General features: G+C 34.5%; 2 protein-coding genes across 5 annotated transcripts; one reads left to right on the top strand and one right to left on the bottom strand.

Moving 5' to 3' along the window:
• Window positions 1-1,051: 1,051 nt before the first annotated feature.
• On the top strand, window positions 1,052-13,944 carry LOC118033483 (zinc finger protein BRUTUS-like At1g18910). 4 transcript variants are annotated; one of them, XR_004684863.2, is made up of 14 exons: window positions 1,052-1,664; window positions 2,474-2,689; window positions 4,080-4,274; window positions 4,349-4,689; window positions 4,858-5,083; window positions 5,207-6,912; window positions 7,492-7,713; window positions 7,810-7,947; window positions 9,401-9,635; window positions 9,719-9,778; window positions 10,704-10,775; window positions 10,856-10,973; window positions 12,831-13,426; window positions 13,659-13,944. XR_004684863.2 is itself a non-coding variant. In XM_035038489.2 (13 exons), the coding sequence occupies exons 1-12, from the start codon at window positions 1,353-1,355 to the stop codon at window positions 10,955-10,957; spliced, it is 3,825 nt and encodes a 1,274-aa protein (XP_034894380.1). In that variant the 5' UTR covers window positions 1,053-1,352; the 3' UTR covers window positions 10,958-10,973; window positions 13,659-13,944. The 4 variants fall into 4 exon arrangements, 3 of the variants coding, with proteins under 3 accessions (XP_034894380.1, XP_034894379.1, XP_073260880.1); XM_035038489.2 differs by lacking the exon at window positions 12,831-13,426 and having other exon boundaries at window positions 1,053-1,664; XM_035038488.2 differs by lacking the exons at window positions 12,831-13,426; window positions 13,659-13,944 and having other exon boundaries at window positions 1,053-1,664; window positions 10,856-11,205.
• Window positions 12,153-13,157, bottom strand: LOC118033484 (LOB domain-containing protein 27). The gene is made up of 2 exons (XM_035038490.1): window positions 12,442-13,157; window positions 12,153-12,255 (listed from the first exon to the last, which is right to left on the bottom strand). Exons 1-2 carry the CDS (start codon window positions 13,155-13,157, stop codon window positions 12,153-12,155), a joined length of 819 nt encoding a protein of 272 aa, XP_034894381.1.
• Window positions 13,945-21,260: the final 7,316 nt, after the last annotated feature.

Here is a 21,260-nt window from a genome sequence, read left to right as displayed (position 1 = left end):
AGTTATTGGTATTGATGTTCATGTTATTAGAAGTTCAAGAGTTCGTTACTCATTCCCTACTTAATCCAAAAATACACCAATCTTGATATTAGACGCCCTGAATTTAGTCTTTGCTAATCCAAAGCATTTTTTAACCCAACCTGAGACGCCCTTAATTCAACATCATCCTAATATGAGCTTGGTCCAATCCCTAGACATTGTTAACTTGCCCACTCTCAAACCTAATGTGCCCGATACTCAAACTTGAATAGCCTCATTATTGCTTATGATATAAATAGTGTTTGTTTTTATAGTTCAGCTTGTCTTTTAGGAAATTTTGATTTTTTTTTTTGCTTAAAATTAGTTTTTTAATGTTTTTAAATCATTTTAATGTGCTAATATTAAAAAAAATTTAAAAAAAATTATTTTAATTTATTTTCAAGTGAAAAACATTTTAAAATACAACATCTATTATAATATTAAACACACTCTTAGTTGTAGCTTAACCCTCCCTGTTATTGCTTACAACATAGTTCTAACCTAACCTTTCAACACCTTAAACTTGCTCCTTAGGCTCTTAGGAGTCAATACCCAAGTTCCTACTTGATTTCAAATACCACAAACTCGATCTTGACTTTATTTTTAGTGTTCCATGCTTGATATTTAGATCCAAATCTATCTCAAATCTTGATTTCTTGAGCAACCCTCGAGAACCTCGGACCCAATCAGTCTAATATTCTAATGTCTCGGACTCAAACATAACTCAACCCTTGCTATCTCGATTAAGCAACGCTTTGCATTTAATTTTTGATTCAATTCTTGCCATCACTAACCCTAACTCAAGGATTGCACCTTTAGATTTGATAGTAGCTCGATTCCAAACCCATTATCGACCAGAGACTCGGTCATCGCATAATCGTCAAACGCTATGAACTTGGTTCGAAATAGATTTACGATAAATTATTAGGTATCCATGAGGTGGTCCGATTCCAAAAGCACAAAAGATAGATCCACCATGATAATCACAATGCATCCTGCTATCATGGGCGTGGGAAACCTATGCTTGGAAAAGACCTAAACATCTCTGCAAACTTATTTAGAAATTAGAATTGGCGCGCGCTTGGGATTCCAAAGTCAATAGCGAAAAAACAAAGCTGCTAGGTACAACGTCTCAATCGCGCTTCGTGGCAGACAAATATACAAATCACCAATACATCAGACCAGATCATCATAATTTTTAAAATAATCAATCTATCAATCTTACTACAGAGAGACCCGAATCCCAAACTTTCCTGCAGCTATATCCTTCTCTCCCTCTCCGATGCCAAACGTTCCCCCTCTCTCTCGATCGCCTCCGTTAATGTTAAAATTATATGGACAGCTCCGGCGTCGGCGATTCTCCGAAATTACCGCCGGATAAGGATAGAGATGCGGAGTCGCCATGGCCGCCGATCGTGGTGGAGGCGGAGTGTTTCTCCAATATCCGGCTCACAGACGCTCCCATACTTTTGCTTGTTCATTTCCACAAGGCACTGCGGGTGGAGATAGCTGACCTCCGCCGTCTGGCAGTCACGGCCTCCGAGGCTGAGAGTGAGGCTCGTCGACCCGAGCTGGTAGTTGAGCTCCGTCGAAGATTCGATTTTCTCAAACTTGCGTATAAGTATCACTCAGCTACCGAAGATGAGGTGTGTGTGTGTGTGTATAAATAACCGATCACAAGCTTATCTATTATGAGTTTTTTTTTTTGTTGTGGTTGTTGAGAAAATTGAAGAAGAGAAATAAATGAAAAAAGGTTTTTTTTTTTTTCGTTTTAGTTATGCAAAGTAAAATTTAGCTCTAGCATTTGTCAGAATTAGGCTTGATCGAGATAGAATTTATTATCTGTGCCCTAGATTTCTAAGCAAACAAGCAGAACATGCAATTGAATTTTGGTTATATTTCTAAATCCGATGAGCAATTGGTTATTTTAGGGGGGGGGATTGTAATGTTTACTTGGCAAAATTCAGGTAAGCAGCCTCTCTCATTTCTGAATAATTATTTAATTACTTAATCAAAGAATATGAGCTAACAAATACATGAAGTTGACTTTCATAGCCACTACAGTTTATTTGCGGAGAAGTTTCGTTGAGTCAAAGCTTTTAGGAATGCTAATAAATCGGGCTTCATCCCTTCATAGTTGGGTTTGTTAAGATAGATGTTCAACATATGTAAATACTCCACAGAATTTATAACTGATAAGGGAAAGATACGTTAATCCTCATATTGAACATGTTTATATTATGTACCCAATGAACAAGAGACTGCTAGTTTTAATTTGCCTGATTGACGCACGTTAGTAACGATATTTACTTGGGACATAATTTTGAAACCAGGGGAGTGAGATTTTGATCTCTTAAAATTCAAAACGCCATGTACTTTGACTTTCATGTTCTTAAGTTTGTGCTTCTTGTTCATGTATATGATTTAGCAATTATGGGTCGTTTTCATGTGGCAGGTTATCTTTCTTGCATTAGATACCTGCATTAAAAATGTTGCCCGTACATATTCGCTTGAGCATGAAAGCATCCTTGACCTCTTCGGGACCGTTTTTCATTGGTTGGACCGATTGGAGGAAAATAAAAGTGGTTTGAAGCCCTTTCAGGAACTTGTAGTTTGCATCGGCACCATGCAGTCCTCCATATGCCAGCATATGCTGAAAGAAGAAGAGCAGGTAACCATTGTTTTTTCTTGATACTGTCAGTCACATAAATTACTGTGTTTCACCATGAACAATGCTTTTTTTTTTTTTTTTTTTTTTTTTTCTGGTGCACTCTCCAGGCAACATGCAGAATTTTTCTTCTCCACTTTGTTATCAATTGTGGTACTGCACTAACATGTTTTGTTTTTTGCTTTTGAACTGAAACACGGTTCTAAAATTTTAAAAAAAACTTCTGATTGCTATACCATTTGGTTACATTTCTGTATATGAACGGTTTGCATGGAAAAGGATAGGCCTCTTTTGGATGTCAAAGAGCAATCACTTGAAATTAGTATTGTTGCATTTCTGAGATTTTTGGCTTAGTCACTAATCACTCATGAAGTTTTCAGAATTTGCTTTTTGTCTAATGTACCTCTATTCTAAATTTGAATATCCTTTGTGCGTGGACCAGAAAGCTTCTAGAACACCATGGTGCGCCATCTGGATCATTCAAATTGGCAGCTAAATCTCCTATTATATTCAATAAAAAATTGAATTTCTATGGTGAAAAATAGAAATGAATGAGAGGTCAACTTTGGGCACCAAGTTTGTTTTTGTTGGCATCCTAAAGATAGATGAAGAAGACATGCAAGAATTGCAAACGAAAGGGGCAAAAAAATGATGCAGCTTCCCACGTAGTTCTCTGCTCTTGGTTTTTGCTACTACAACAATTGGTCTACTGCCTTCAACATTATATTAAACTAATTCATAAATATGCCTAATGTCAGATGCAACACCTAGTAACCACCTTAATATGTGCTTCAATGTACCACTATTGGACGAACATACCAACTAAGCCTTCCTGTTACCAACAACAAATTAGAGCAAGCATAGCCTTTTCTGCAACTGTAGATTATTCCTACCCTTTTGGAATTTATTTGGAAACGCAAAAAATAATTTTGCAATAATTTATCACATAAAGTAATAGTCAGTGTTGTGATGCTAGACTCTCTAGGTAAAACTGAGGGTCATCCCAGCCTCCAACTGTACATTTTCATTAAAGCGAGGAAGATGAAGGACTCAATTTAGAAAAAAACCAGGAAAAAGGATTGTACTGCTTACTTCTTTCATGATGCAGCTTCCATTTAGCCGTCATTCCTCAACTGATGCCCAACAGGATGTTGCCTCCTGCTAGCTTTCATAATTGTTGAACTAAATCCATCCAGGAGTTCTTTGGGAGATCTTACAATGAATTGCAAGACTAGGACGAGTTCAAAATAAACTAGCTATCTAACCAATTCTCTGAACAACATTCAATCTGATAATCTCATGCACTGCACATCATGTTTGATATGATTCAAGCTTTTGTTCTTTGTATTAGATATATCATAACCATGGTGTATGTATATGCCTCGGGGTACAGGTTTTTCCTTTGCTTATGCAGCAGTTCTCTCCCAGTGAACAGGCTTCACTTGTGTGGCAGTTCATTTGCAGCGTCCCTGTGATTGTGCTGGAGGATTTGTTGCCATGGATGTACTCCTTTTTTTGTCCAGAAAAACAAGTGGAGACTGTACAATGCATCAGACAAATGGTACCCAAGGAAGAATCATTGCAAGAGGTAGATCCTGAGCTAATTTCTCTTCCTAGTATAAATCAACTCTCTGACTGTGATTACCTCATATGGTGTTGAAGGTGGTAATTTCTTGGCTCCTTAGAAATGATCAATCCTCTCCTGGGGCCATCAGGATTGGACAAGGAAATCAGGATGTACCCAACAAGATGAAAAGCATACTGCAATTGCAATCCTCTAAGAGGCTTTTGGAACAAAATCAACAAAGAAGGAAACATTGTGTCCAAACTGACGGTGGAAAAAGTCTGGTTGATTATCTACATCTTTGGCATGTTGCCATCCAGAAAGAGTGGAAAGAAATTTTGGAAGAGTTGTATCAGATTGGAACGTTAATCAGTGCTTTAAGTGTAGATTCAATACTCTTCAGGCTGAAATTTCTCGCTGATGTGATTATCTTTTACAGGTAGTTATCATAGATAACTGAGAAATTTCTGTTTTACTAGACGACTCAATTTCATAAGGTTCCAGGTTGTATATTTTGATTTTTTCTTCGCTTTTTTTTTCCTTGCAAATATCTATTATCTTTTTGTTCATTTTATATATTTCTTACAGGATGTTTTCTTGTAAACAGCATTGCATTGAAGAGGTTCTTTTACCCTGTGTTAAAGCTTGCGAACAAGCACATGTTCCCTTCCTCCAGTGAGCAGTCCTCCATTGAAAATCACATAGAAAGCCTACACAAGTTGCTGTATTGTCAAAAGGGCTTACCATCGTGCAAGTTTGTAGAGAAGCTTTGCCAAGAAATGAAATCTTTGGCGATGGATGTTACCAAACAATTTAATTTTTATGAAACTGAGGTACTGTTTTGTTATCTTCTTTTCTTTGTCGTGTTGCAGAAGTCTTGATCCAACACTAGTCAGTGATTAGTCATTACATACCATTCACCACATTGTCAAATGACAGATTCCTGTCTTAATCAGGTGTTTCCCTTTATTAGCAAGAACTGCAGCCTTGAAACACAGCTGCAGATTTTGTACAGGAGCCTTCATGTTATGCCACTGGGGTTACTGAAGTGTGCAATCACTTGGTTTGCAGTTCACTTGGCCAAAAATGAATCCAGGTCCATTCTTGATAGCATGAATTTGGGAGATGTTTCAGCCAACAAATCTTTCACTTCTCTTTTACTTGAGTGGTTCCACACCAGTTATTCAGGCAAAACCTCCATGGAAAATTTCTGCAAGGATTTGGAGAAAGTGTTCAGGAGCAGATATTCTATTCTACCTGAGCAAATCAAGGATGTTGTTTCCTTATCCTCACAGACTCAGGCTTGTAAAGAATCTAAATCTATTAATATAGAACTGGTCTCTGCAAACAAGGGTAAAAATTTTCTTTCTTATGCTTTATCTCCTGGTTCCCACAAAGGTAAGGCACGTGACACATCCTACACTAGCGAAATAAATCTGCACATATTTTTTCCTGGAACATTATGGGCATCGGATGCTTTTCTTAAATTGCCTGGTGGAGAGAGTTCTTCAACTCCAACTATCAATCAACCAGTACCGATGGATTTCATTTTTCTCTTCCACAAGGCTCTCATGAAAGACTTGGAAGACCTTGTCTTTGGTTCAGTTAAACTGGCTGAAAACATCGGATTCCTAACAGAGTTCCACCGACACTTCCATCTCCTGCAGTTTTGGTATCAATTCCATAGTGATGCAGAGGATGAAATTGTCTTTCCAGCCCTGGAAGCTAAGGAAGAAGTTCGAAACATTAGCCACTCCTACAGCATTGACCACAAGCTTGAAGTTGAATACTTTAATGAAGTTAGCCACTTGTTAGATAAGATGTCTGAACTGCACATTTCCGCTTCTATTGATGATTCAGAAAAGCAGGATCAGATATTGGTGAAACACAATCGACTATGTATGAAACTCCATTATACATGCAAGTCAATGCATAAACTACTGTCTGACCATGTTCATCGAGAAGAAGTTGAACTTTGGCCCATGTTTAGAGAATGCTTCTCCATCCAGGAGCAAGAAAAGATCATTGGACGCATGCTAGGGAACATTAAAGCCGAAACGTTACAAGATATGATACCCTGGCTTCTTGGTTCTTTAACACCTGAGGAACAACGTCAAATGATGTCTTTATGGCGTCATGTGGCAAAAAATACAATGTTTGATGAATGGTTGCGAGAATGGTGGGAAGGGTCTGACATAGCTCATGTGGCAACGGAGTTGAATACTTCATGTACTCCTGATCCTCTGGATATTATTGCAAGATATTTACCTACAGAAGCCCTTGACAAACAAGGTGATGATCTCAATGATACCATTGAGTTTTCACAAAGAGACTTTTATAGTGTTAATATTGAGAAGCAAGAAGAAGAAAGTTTCGATGATAAAGTAAGTATACATGATGGAGATCAAAACAATGATGAATGTTCAGAATGTAAAAAACTACTTTGCGAGGGTGACAAGGAGAGATTTAATGAAGTTTCTAATCTTACAAATAAGACTGATAAACCAGGCCAGCCTCTTCAATTAACTCTGAAGTCCAAGTATCACGAGCGGCTTCTGAAAATGAGTCAGGACGATATGGAGGCAGCAATAAGAAGAGTATCTCGCGAATCATCCTTGGATCATCAGAAGAAATCATTCATAATCCAGAACCTGATAATGAGGTGGGTTTAAGTTTGTCTTTATTGTTATAATTTTAGAATTTTACCATAGTGAAAAATTTATGATACTTCATAAGCATAATGTGTTGGTCTACTAAAAAAATGGCTTACATGGCATCATTAGCGCCTCCTTTCCATACCGAGGAAAGACTACCAATAAAACTTATGCTTTGATTTCAACCAGAATCTTTACTTGATTGAAAAAGATAATATTCTGTCTGATCAATTACTTTTAAGAGTTAGTGCACTAGGTTGGAGCAACAGACCAATTTATGCTATTTGGTACATCAAGAAACCAAAAAAAGATGATGTAAGCAAGAATTATTTAACCCCAGTCAAACATCAATAGTATATGGCTACTTTACAATTAATAAAAAAGAACTTGATTGAAACACTTAATGACACTTGAAGTTGTCCATGATTGCAAACATATAACCACATCTATTGATGTTTGCTAATTAGAGTCATCAATGTTGGCAGACACTGTTAAGCTCAGGCACTGCATTCTTTTTCTTTCTTTCTGTGACCCCTCTGCCCCTATCTGCTAATGGAATATTAACAGCAGCCTCCATATTGTTTCAGCCGTTGGATTGTTCATCAAAAGATATCTCATACAGAAGTAACCATCTCAAGTAATGGTGGGGAAGAAATTCCAGGTCAGCATCCATCTTATCGGGATTCTCCCGAACCAATCCTGGGTTGCAAACATTATAAAAGAAACTGTAAGCTTGTCATGCCTTGTTGTGACAAGATTTATACGTGCATACGTTGCCATGATGAGTTGGCTGATCATTCAACTGATAGGTATGACAAAACTTTGAATAACATTCTATTTGTGGCCCTTTGAATTTGTTGGCCTTTTTTCCTTCAGTTCTTTACATGTTTATATTACTTATGCAGGAGAGCTATTACAAAAATGATGTGCATGGAGTGCTTGATTATACAGCCAATTGGAGAAACATGCTCAACTGTCTCCTGTAATAATTTATCGATGGGAAGATACTATTGCAGGATCTGCAAATTGCTTGATGATGAAAGGTGATGCATCCTTACAAACTTAACTTTTCTCAAATTTACTATAATTTATCTTGTTGAATTGATAATCTTCAAACAATGATAAGCTAAAAAATTTGTCTTTTTCCCCAGTGTTATCAAAATCTTCTTTCATCTCCCAACACTTTTCTTCACCCCCCCCCCCCCCCAATTTATCTGAGAAAACTTATTGCAGCCAGAAGGTAGATATGCAATATGTATGATAATCTATAGAAGTCAGAAATCTTCCTTAAAATTAACTGAATCAGGCATTATCAATTCCAATTTTTGAAGAAACATGGTGAGCATATCAAGAATGAAAATCAGCAAATCTTGGTCAGAGACACAAGATTGAGGAAAGGAAGAGAACTTATTTTGACTAGTTGTTTGACAGTGGTCACTCTGGGGAAATCTTTGAGATCTTATAACCTCATTAGGTGCAAGAAACTCTGAATATACATGTTGCATTTGGATGTCATAGGTTGAAGGAGGCTTTGAAGAAGATGAGGATAAGGAGAGCAAACAGTACTGGCTGAATTCCTATAGAAGTTGGATGAGCAAACTACAAAGTTGCACAAAATATTGGGCACTAAACTTAATAGATACTGTATTTAGTTCTGCGAAAGGGTGCTTAAGTATGATTAACTGAGATGCCACAGGATCTTAAAAATAAATTAGGTTTAATGCTTTGGAGATTGTCTACGGAGGTTATTTTTCTCTTAAAAAGAATAAGAAATTTAGGAAGAAGAGACTTTCCTATGGTCTTCATGATTTAGAGAATGTTTATGATAAAGAGTGCCAAGGAAATATTTTGGCAGGTGTTGGAGAAATAAGGAACCCCATCTAGTAAATAACTTGAAAACAAAGTATATGCATTGCAATTTTAGCAATGACATGGTTATGTGGTGGTTATTAACCAATATACAGTAAAGTTGATAGAGTCTGAACATTTTCAACTAGTCACTAAACAAGAGGAGAATAAAGATGAGGATATTACGGGTGCCGTAGTTGGATAGGCGGATTAAATGGAGAAATGAGATTAGAATCTTATGCATAGAAAATCCTAATAGGTTAAAGGTAAATTTAATAAACCTGTTAGTAGACATTGATGTAGAACAAGTAGATGGACTGTGGAATGGTAAAAGATATGAAACCTTGAATCTACTTAGCTGACCAGAATCCACTAGGCTAAACCTTGAAAACCACAAAGGGTTCTGTCTAGTTCTTAATTTTGCCAAACTCAAACACTAAACAGGAAGTTATATGTGCAATGTGCTTTCAATATTTTATGTAATCTTTACCCCAACATTCCTCTTTTATTGTTCATCATCTTCCTTTTATGTTGACAATTATATATGGTAATAGTGCTCTCCTGCATCAGGTCTGTGTATATTTTTTATTTGAGTTTTTTTTGTAAAGTCCGAACTGTCAAACTTTTAACATGGAATATGTTCAATAGGGAAATCTACCACTGCCCTTACTGTAACCTCTGCCGAGTGGGGAAGGGATTGGGCATCGATTACTTTCACTGCATGAATTGCAATGCCTGCATGGCAAGGTCTCTTTCCGTTCATGTATGCAGAGAAAAATGTCTGGAGGACAACTGTCCAATTTGCCATGAATACATTTTCACATCAAGCACCCCTGTAAAAGCCCTTTATTGTGGTCATTTGATGCACTCAACATGTTTTCAGGTGCCTGGCTAAGCTAACCTGCCATTTTCATCAAATAATGTATATTTATATAATTTTACTGGTGTTTCTTATGCTTCTGCTAGGAATATACTTGCACTCACTACACCTGCCCAATCTGTAGCAAGTCACTTGGAGACATGCAGGTCAGTTACCTTATGCTTTTCTGTCCTTTTCGTATTCAGTTTCTTATTCTTGTTTTTTTTTTCCTCGTTATATTCCATTCTCTCTTAAGCAGTTTGTTTACATTTTTTTGATGTTTGAAGTATTGCCCAAGTACTAATATCATAATCTTATAACATATTCTTGATCATCACATTTCCACTTTATCGTGTTTTCCCCGAAGTAATCAATCCACTCTGAAAGATGATTTGTTCAATGCTAAAACTGAAATTTACTGTGAATAAAATTTACTGATTTGGAAAAGAAGGAAACTGATTTGCTGAATTTAAAAGCTCATGATTATTGACAATAAGTTCTTCAAGCTAAAGCAGTTCTAACATATATTTGACCACTTTTGAGGATCAAGTGGTCAAAGTTTAGTTTGACCTGTCTTCCAGGGCTCATGTCATCTCTGAATTTCAGGATAGAACCAGGGCAGTGGTATAACCATGAAAAGCTCTTGTTTCTGTGGCTAAGTATCAGTACAACTCAGTAATTGCTGTGAAATTGTTCAAGTGATATCATTTTAAACTTTAAGGATCAGTGTGTATAATTTCCAAGATGAATTAATTCCTATCAGCGAACAAATGAGCAGGCAAGACATTAAAGGTTCTAGTTTGTATTCAGTTCTGATTCAACTTTAATGTAAGAAACTATCTTCATTGCTGCTCCAGATATGCGTTTCTATGGAGAAACAACTCTCTGTGTACGTAGTTGTGGTTCTCTCGACAGTCTTGAATTTCTCTGCATTCATTTTTGAGAATTTTGTGGTCTTATGAAAGGTCATCTGTTTAACAGGCTTCTTTGTAAGCAATTGAATATTCAATTCACATGCTAGTTTTATTCAGCTGCTTTACTATTGTGGGACGTCTTGAATTTCATTTACTATACTGTTTGAATATCTTTCAGGTGTACTTTCAGATGTTGGATGCATTACTGGCAGAAGAAAAAATTCCAGATGAATATTCTGGACAAACTCAGGTTTATAGATCTCCTTCCCTCATTATTCTTGCGAAATGTTATCAAATATATCCTTTGATTGATTGTGAAAGGGATTGCAGGTTATACTCTGTAATGACTGTGAGAAGAAAGGAGCTGCTCGTTTCCATTGGCTATATCGCAAATGCCCATACTGTGGCTCATACAACACCAGGCTTCTATGACTCTTGCTGATCCAAAGTGAGTGTCAACAATTTCTTTCCTCAAGATACCGCATGGAATGATGAGCTTTTTGTATAATTGTTTGTCACTTGGCATTAGATGAGAGTGATAATAATTTTGTTGCAGCTTCATAACTTGTTCTAAGGTAGTCTTTCTTCGATGAGATATGTAGTAATCCAAAATTCTTCGCTAAAAAGAATAGCCGTTTTTTTCAAGACTGCTTTTATAAAGTTGCTTGGATTTTCTGTTTTCTCTTGTTCTTCTAAATATAGCTCATACATACTACAGTAATGAGAAGAAGACTTGTAACTTCTTTTGACATAATCGATTTGAATTATTTTTTTTCCTGTTTGTTTTAGAAAAAAAACAAAAAAAACAAAAGCATGTTTATATACTGATACAGCATATAATTTGACTAGATCCTTCTGTAGTTATGTACCCCTTCCTGACTTGAACGTCATATAGTGGAGCCATGAAGTTTAAACAAGCACAAATAGCCAAGCCACCTCCATTGTATTTTCTCATCCTTTTCCTACTCCCTGCTGGATGCTAACAATACCTCCATCGTTTGTCTAATGAAATGTCAATCAACGAAGTTTGCTTTTACTTCTGTTCATCTTGAATCTGTTTCATGGAACTTTACACCAGAATACCTTCAACCAAAACGACCACTATATTATCCATCTACCACATACTGAAAATCTTGAACTAGCCCCTTCAACGACACCCTTCTCAAAGATCTTGATAACTCGGTCATTGATTTAGAAATCGGTGGTCTGCTGCTGTAGAAATTGTGCCGCATAATGTTTTCATATCCTAATTAGCAAATTAGTAATTCCTTAGTGCTTCAACAACCAATGGGTTTCGTGTAAGAATAAATTCATACTAGTAAAGAAATTTTGAAGTAATCTGGGTAGGGTTTGCCGTCATTGTTCATAATATATTGATCCACAAAAACCTGATCAACATATTCTCCAAAAGAAGTTATGTATTTGATCACTGAAAACTAACGCGTTGAGGGATTATATAATTGACTAAAATAAAATCAAGTTATGCATGCTAGAACTTCATTCTAAACAGTGAAAAGAAAACAGAACCTCAAAATTGTGGAATGTACTCTATGGCATTAATTAGAAGGGGGGAAAGGTAATGTAATTGAAATAAAAAGATATCTCAGTTCTCTTATCTTGTTCCTAATCAATTGATACTGGTAAGACTAAAACATGCAGCAGCACTCTTCAATTCATTCTCTGCAGCATGCTCCATAGATGGTGCGGTGTCCTTCAATGATTCTTCTGAGCTGCATGCATGCATACATAAAATTTGCACCATAAATTAATCAGGAAACCAGTATGACATTAAACTAAGACATGTATGAAGATCGAATAGCTTTTAGCACAGTAAGTTTAATCGAAACAACTATCTCTTCGAATTGCAACCCGTGGAAGGAAAGATGAAAGAAAAAGAATGAAGAGAGATAACACACCTTGATTCATAGGGTTCTTTAGTTTCAATATACGATTGCCTGTCATCAATAGAATCAAAAAATGGATGCATCTCATCATAATCTTGAACAATTTCTTGTTGGGTGGCTAGTGGCTGTGAAGCAGCTAGCTGAGACTGAATAATTGGCATGGAATTGATGTTATAGTTAGTAGCATAAGGATGTTGACCCCAAAGTGAGTTCCCAGCATTATCATTAGAATCCAAGTAATTAGAGCTGTAACCGGTATTACTACCAACAATAGAGTAGGAGTATTGTTGGGTCAAGCAAGGCTGAGGAGGCGCCATTCCTAATTCTAATTGGGATGGAACATCCTCAGTCAAAGCTGCAATCTGATGCTGATGCTGCTGCTGCTGCCTGTACATCTCAAGGTGCGCAAGGACAGCACGGAGCTCTTCTTCGGCCTGCCGAATCTGGAAATGCAGTTTACAGATGATCCCCCAGCAGCCATGAACGGGAAACCTGTCGCGAATATTGGCCTGGTAAATGATAGAACGCATTGCTTCCTCGTGTTGGCGAGGATCAATATTCTCAAGTATCTTGAGGATTTTGCGCACACCAAACAACTTATGAGTATTTTGGAACAACCTCGGTTGGTCAGGAGGGAAGTAAGGCGCTAGAGGACACTCAGAGGAGCACTTTCTCCTTTGATACTTGCACGAAGCACAAGCTTGGCTGGTGCCTCCCTTAAGAGTCATGTTGTGAACATCAAAGAAGATGATAAGAGCATGAATGGCTAATGAGAGAGAAGGTATACATTAAGGAAGTTTATTAATAACAGTGGGGAAGAGGGAGAGGGAGAGGGAGAGAGACGTGTGATTGTTTTAGTAGTTGTTTAAACTGAAATGGTTAAAACGTAAAACATTTTGGTGCTGAACAAGTCTGATAGGAGCGGATTTGCTGGATGTGAAGAGACTGAGTAAAAAGAGAAGATTAACGAAGATCAAAGAGAGCGATTATGGCGGAGGTTGGTTTTTATTTTTTCCTTTCTTAATTAATTTCAAGCATATATTATTATTGTTGTTGTTATCATATGACACGGGGAGGGACAACCGTAGCAATTCTAGCTTCCACCGCTCCTATCTTTCTGCCTCATCTTTCTATGACTATATATGGAATGGAATGGTCAACTCTGCCACTTGATTACTCTTAATTAGTGTACTGTTTACGTGGCCTGTAATAGTTCTACATGCCTGCAGGTTTGGACTGTTTTACCAGGTGCGGGGATTCCTTCGGCCTGTCCAAAAGTCTTTCCCGTCTTTAAGGTTGTCATGGGGTGCCATGGAGTTTTAAAGCTCTGCTATAGTAAGCCTTGCAATTGAGCCTCTAATAGCTAGCTTGCCCTTGATACACATATATATGTCAAGGGCACACTTCAGAATGTTCCTTTGATAAGGTAAGGTTAACTGGCCATTTTAAATTTAGTTTTTAATGTTCATTTAAATAAATTGAGCTTGAGCTCTAGCTCGAGTAGAGTTTGACTTATTTTTTTTTTAAAAAAACTTTAATTAAAAATCTCTGCCAGTCCCTTGAATTTTTCTCTATCGATAAGTATCCCAACTTGTTAAAATCTATATCCTTAACAAGGAGTAAATATCCTCTTGATTTAGAAGACTCGATCGCACAGATTTGGTACAGTTCTGAATCATTATAGCGATTCTTTCTGATTCCATCGCTGTAGAAAACGTTCAAATGCATTTGCTAAAAAAAGACCGAAAGCATTTGCGATTAAAGAGATTATACGATTAAGATAGTATCTGACCAAAAACTGGTTGGCTTCTTGCCTCTGCTTTCACCGTCCGATAGGAGCAAAATTGATTTGGTTCATGATTACGCCCGTGTCTAGTCCAACGTTAATTCTTGTTGGCTATCGGCGGCGTAAATGATCAGGCGGTTCTTCTAAACCAGCATTAGCATTTTGCCCGGTATAATCTTCTGGTTGGGATCCTTCTTGCGCAGGGCTTCCAAGCCCTCAAGCACGCCATGGAAGCAGGCAGCTAGAGCGAGCAGCTTGCGATTTGACGACCAATTCAGAGACTACTGGATACTAACAGTGAATAATCAGGTGGTATCAGTTACCGGGTGGCTAAGTGGCTTGAGGGATTGGTTTGCTAAATAGACACACGGTACGGATTGCCACCTCCCGTTCATAGTTTTGACATAGATGATAGATCTTGATCTTAAAGATAGAGCCTTGAAGCGGTGACTTCTGCGACCTGCTCTCTTTGTATGCTCGAAAAAAAGAACCTTTAGAAGGATTTGAGTTGCTAGTTTAGTATGACCAGTTATTTAAGCTGAACGAACAGTTTTCTTCATAAATTGTAGGCGTTTTTTTATCCAGGAATTACTACACTAAGATATATTGTCCTCGTAGAAAAGGCTAGGAAAGATTCATTGCTAAAGCTAAAGATTCTCTATGTGGTTTCTGTTTCTATTTGAATCTGGTTTTCAAACAAATTTCTCGCTTTGTTGGTTCAGTAATGTCAATGGATCATAAGATCAAGCCAACCGTGAAGTCCCAGTTAAAAAACAATCTTCAAATGGGTTTTGATCTTGGTAACGACGACATGAAAGACAAGCAAACCTTTTGGAATACGATCAAATGCCTACAATCTTCCTTCAACAAGAAGATCTCGCAAAATGTCAAGTCTGTGCATACAAACATAGAACAGAGAAATGACAGCAAACAGTCTTGAGGGATTCTAGACAGTTGAATCTCTTAAAAAATCTCTACATTTTGTTCAGCCAACCAATCTAGTCTAGATTTGAAGATGTCATTACAGGGATTAGAGAAAGGGGAATTCGGGGGTTTTTGGTTCGTTTCCCTGCCGAGTCCTTGTGATTTCTATTTGAGGGGATTGAAGCTTTTATAGAAGGAATGAGTATGTTTGAGATTTTTTTTTTTTTTTACGTGGGTGTTCGGGCCATCCTGCGCGTACCACGACTAATCCCATGGCTCACTGAACATCCTGCAAACTCAGTGAGCATGTAAGGCATCGTGGGGGTGACAGGCGTGCACGGTGAGGTTTGAACCCAGGATGCAGAGAAAGGAAACAAGTCCTTTCAACTGCTGGTCAAGACCTCAAGTGCGAGTATGTTGAGAATTAATTGTAAAGAATGTTGCAGGTTATGAAAACCTAAACCTCGCGCTTAAGAGGCAAATCACGCACTGTTTTAAATATGAATTAACTAGCTGAAACTAAGTGGGTGTTTGGTATTGTGGCTGCGGGTGAGGTTCACCCGCAGCCACAATTTTTTCTGTTTGGTAACCTTTGTACCACAGTTTTTCAATGGTGGACCCCACCATTAACTGTGGTGCAACCACAGGTCTCAAGAACCAGCTCTCGGCTGCTTCTTGAAATGGAAAAATGGATGAACAGTGGAGCATGGCTCTACTGTTCATCCATTTTCTTCTAAACAGTGGAGCCATGCTCCACTGTTCACATGAACAGTGGAGCATGGCTCCCTGTTAGAAGACGTTTTCTTCTAACAGTGGAGCATGGCTCCACTGTTCAGTGAACAGTGGAACCATGCTCCACTGTCACCATGTTTTCTTTTCTTTTTTTTTTTTTTTTTTTTTTTTTTTTTTAATCAATATAAAAAGTTTATTTATTTATTTATTTTTAAAAAATCAGTGAGCAAAATTTATTTTTTCCTCCAAAAAACCAGTTCAGTTAATCGTAAACAATATATTTTTTTTGTTTTTTTTAAATTAGTTTAAGATGAATTAAATTTATTCGTATTGTAATCTCAATTTTATTTATGATAATATTTTACCTAATTTTATTGCACGCTCAAAAAATCATGGAAACTGTAATTGTCGAATAACTTTTGTACGTAATGAAATTGTAATTTTTTTAAAAAATTGTGTTTTACTCGAAAAACTAGTATTTAATATTATTTAATAACACTACATAAATTAGAAATATATCGCATGATGACATAGTATTTATGGAATTTGATCGCAATTCCAATAATAAATATATCACAATTTTTATTATTTTAATAACACTACATAAATTAAAAAATCAGTTTTTGTTGTTGCGCGCTTAAGAAACCATGAAAAATATAGTCCTTATTTGATAGATTTCGTATGTAATGACATTACATATAGTTTAATGAAATAATAAAAAATATTTGATATTAATATTATTTATTTCATGATGTAATAAGAATAGTTAAATCTACAATATTTAAATTAAAAATCATTAATATTAGTATATATATATATATTAATTATTTTATAACCTCAATTTGAAAGCATTTTTTTTAACCAAACACATTAAACTACTTTTTGTTCAACCTCAATTTCAACCACAGTTTTAACCAAACACCTATTTTTCCAACCCAACCTCAATTAAAAGTACTTTTTATAAAATTACTTTTTTAAAACCACAACCACAATAGCAACCGCAATACCAAACACACCCTAAAACGTTTGACATGTTAGATGACTGATGTCACATGCCACGTCATATTTTATCAACATGGTAGATTAATTTCAGTGTAAATATAACATGGGAAATATTCCTTCATTTGTAAAAAGTAAATAAACATGAGGGCATTATTTATACTAGAAATAAATATTTACGTGTCATTGTATGAGAACACTAATTATTCATTTCCATTCAAAGAAGATAAGTTAAAACTGATTATAAATAATATGATTAATCAAAAAGTTCAAGATCAACTAAAAACAAGGAAAACATAACGATGACCAATCTTGAAAATAGAGTCTATATAATCAACTAAGATGATGTTTTCAGCCATAAAGGAAAAGTTCATTTAATTAACTAGAGTATCTAAATCAATCTTGAACATGAACCATCAATGTATATAAAAAGTTAGGGTTATATAATAGATTAGGACTCGTGTTATTATTAGAAAATTAGCTTTGTTTAAGTTAGAATACATTTTGTTTTGGGATTCGACATGGAAATTTCTTACTCGATATGAATTGTCTTCATAGAATTAGGCTTAAGAGATTACTTTGGATTATAAAAACTTATAACAATATAAATATGATCATATAATTATTGTAAATGATCATTAGCCTTGTAAAGTTTTCATTTAATTTATCTTTCTTACTTTTATTTATTACCTTCATTATTTTTCAGTACCTTTATTTCTTTTTTTCTATAGTTTTCGTCTCTTCTTCTATATGTTTCTTTTATCATTTGGTGGTAAGTATTCCTACACCACTTAGATTTTGCAAAGATGCCACTTACTTTTACTAAGGATTAAGTTTTTTTTTATTTAAAAAAGTTAATAAAAAATATTTTTTTCTAAAAAACAAAAGCATGAATTGGAAAGAGAAATTCTTGCTAAATTTTTTCTCTCCATAATTTAAATTATTTGATTTCTTTAGAATACTTATTTTAATTTACATAGAATTCAATAAAATTTTTTTTTCCAAAAGAACCTCGCAAAAACACAAGGGAAAACTACCTAACAAAAATAAATAAAAACAAATATATTGTGAGAAATTCAGTGAGATGTTTTGATTTTTTTAAAAAAATCCATTAATTAAACCCCCCCCCCCCACCACCTTTTTTGAGAACAACTAGTTTTCTCTCTCTCCTAATATCACATTAATGGAACTTTGTAATAAAATGTTCATAACTATATAAAAGTACTAACTTTGAGTCAAAACATTTATTTGACTAAAATACCCTTAATTTTTTTTATTAACTTGATAACCAAAATAGCAATTTTAATACCTACTTTAATTCTTTTTATATATGAAGCTAATTATTAGTAGATGTGTTAATATTTTCCTTTTTTGGTACCGTACAAATTAGTAGTTGTATTAACATTTCCTTTTTCTATATGAATATAATTATTAATAGTTGTATTTTCGTTTTTATAATGAGTCACCATTAATCAAAGTCTAATAATATTTATTATTTTTTCTCATTGTACATTGTCTTACAAATACTCTTTGTTTGTTTTTTTGCCCCTATAAGTATCCCAAACATATGAGACACCTTGAAAGCTTAAACAAAAATCGAAAAGGAATCGGTTTACCAATCCTATACTAATATATCAAATTGCTATTATTATTCTTTTTATTAAAGCTCACTTGCTATTTATTTTATTGACTAATCCAGCTTTATTAGTTAAAGGAAAAATGCATTTAATCAATTAAATTAAAAAATTCATAAGATTTATATTTGTGCCTATAATCTTAATTATGTCAAAATTCAAAAATTATTAAATTGGATCTGTTATAAAATCTATAGTTATACATATTTAATGCTTATTAAAATCTCTTAGACTTTATGACTCTTTGATTTAGTATTTTGGTTTTCCATGACACTTGAGTTTCCTAGCGTTTTTTAATGTTCTCATTTTTTTTCCTATAAATAGACTACTTATCTTGTATTCTAAGGATTAAAAAAATATATATAAGAAAAAATATGAATTTTTCTCTTTAAGTTTTATTATGAATATGCATGTTCTTACTTGTTCTTTATTTTTTTAACATGTTATCAGTATAATCATTTTACTTAATTTATATTGAAATCTTGGCATGCATGAACTCTTATGTTATGTGGCTTGTATCAATTTCAATTTTTTTTCTTTTTATTATTGTTCATACTTTATGAAATATATTCGGTTCTGTAACTTATTCTGACAAATTTTCTTTCATTTTTATTCATCAAGATTTAAAGTTTCTAAAGAACTAGTATTGCAAGTTCATGAAAAATTAAATAAATCAAACACAATTCTTAAAGAACTTGTATTTCTAAAACTAAATAAATAGCAGTCTTAAAAGACTGATTTTTTTTTCTTTTATATTCATGATTTTATTTAATAAGTTGTTTTTTTTTAAAAAAAATAATGTCAAATTTGACAAAATTTGAATTTATTGCTCTTAATATATCTGAGAATAATTTTTTTGTCATGGATTCTTGACGCTGAGATTTATCTAGAAGCTATGATTATTGGAGAGACCATCAAATAAAAAAATAACGTATCCTCAAAGGATCCGTGCAAAAGCAATGATTTTCATTCTTCACCATCTTCATAAAAGATTTAAAAGTTGAATATCTCATAATAAAAAATTCACTTCTTTCATGGCAAATCTAAAGGAAAGATATGACCACCAAAAGTTTATCATATTTTCTCAATCTCGTTGTGATTGGTTGCACCTAAGGTTGAAAGATTTTAAATTGGTTAGTGAATATAATTTGGCTCTTTTTAAAATTATCTCATAGCTGAAATTAGATGGTGAAAATATCACAGAAGACCAAATATAAAAGAAAACATTCTTTACTTTTCATGCCTGAAATATTGTCCTGCAACAACAATAAAAAGAATGTAATTTCAAGAGGTATTCAACACTAATTTCATGTCTTCTTGTGTCTTAACAAAATAACGAGTTTTTGATGAAAAATCATCAATCTCATCCCACAGGTTCTAAACCATTAACTGAAGTTACTGGAACATTTGTCCAAAAAAAAAAAAAACAAGGGTATAGATATGAAAAAAATAAATAGAAAAAGGAGAATAGATAATCTTTCAAAAGACAACCCATCATACCACCAAAAGTGGAAACACAATAAACCCAAACAAGAAAAGAGAAAGAATTTGCATAAACCTGAAGATAAGTGTCATAGGTGTGGTATGCATGATCATTGGTCTTACATTTATCACGCACCAAAATATCTTATAGATTCATATCAAGCCTCTCTAAAACAAAATGTAGTTGAGACGAATTTTATTCATAGGGATGATTTTGAAGGTCATAATGTTTATCTTGATGTTTTTTATTTCTTTGGAAAACCTAGATAAAACATATAAAATGCTTAGTGGTGGAATCCTTGGGGATGATTAATATTTTTTATTTGTATTAGAATATTTATCTTATTTTATTTTCAATAAACAATATCAATTTTATTTCGGTTAAATAATAAACTTTAATTATATTTTGAATAGAGGCATGACTTTTCGTGATGGACATTTAAATCTAGCAAATAGTGCAATAACACACACAATTCTCAAGGAAAAGATATACTTTGAATATTTGATATTAACCAAAGTTAATGTCACTACAATATTAGGTCCAACATCATGATTAAAGGTTTCAGAAGAGCTAATCTTTTGTTACCAAATAACACAAAACTTAACATCAAAGATGCATTATATTCACTTGAGTCCAAAAGAAATTTACCTAGTTTTAAAGATATACATGCTAATAGTTATCATAATGAAACAATAAATGAAGACAAAAAAAAGAATATCTTTATATTATTTCATGTATTTCATGTTAGAAGCTTGTACTTGAAAAATTGCATGCTTTCTCTTCTGAAATTTATTATATGATCATGAAATCTATTGAAACAAACGTTGTTATACACCATAAGTGTTCTGACTAAAAAATATTTATGTTTTGGCATGATCGACTTGGACATCCAGAATCAATAATGATGTGATGAATTATTGAAAACTCATGAACATCCTTTAAAGAGCCTGAAGATTCTTTTACCAAGTGAAAATCCATGTGCTACATGTTCTCAATGTAAATTAATTACCAAACCATCTCCATCAAATGTTGTTATAGAATGACGATAATTTCTCAAAAGAATTCAAGGAGATATATGTGGACATATTCATCCACCATGCGGATCTTTTAAATATTTTATGGTATTAATTGATGCGTCAAGTAAATGGTTACATGTTTGTATACTTTTTAGTCAAAATGTTGCATTTGCTAGATTAATAGCACATATTTTTAGACTACGAGCACAATTTCCTGATTATCTAATCAAGAAAAGTCGATTAAACAATGCTGGTGA

Source organism: Populus alba, chromosome 15, assembly GCF_005239225.2.
Source record: "Populus alba chromosome 15, ASM523922v2, whole genome shotgun sequence".
Lineage (NCBI taxonomy): Eukaryota > Viridiplantae > Streptophyta > Magnoliopsida > Malpighiales > Salicaceae > Populus > Populus alba.
The sequence above is the reverse complement of the archived record's forward strand: the minus strand, read 5'-3'. Positions and strand labels throughout refer to the sequence as shown.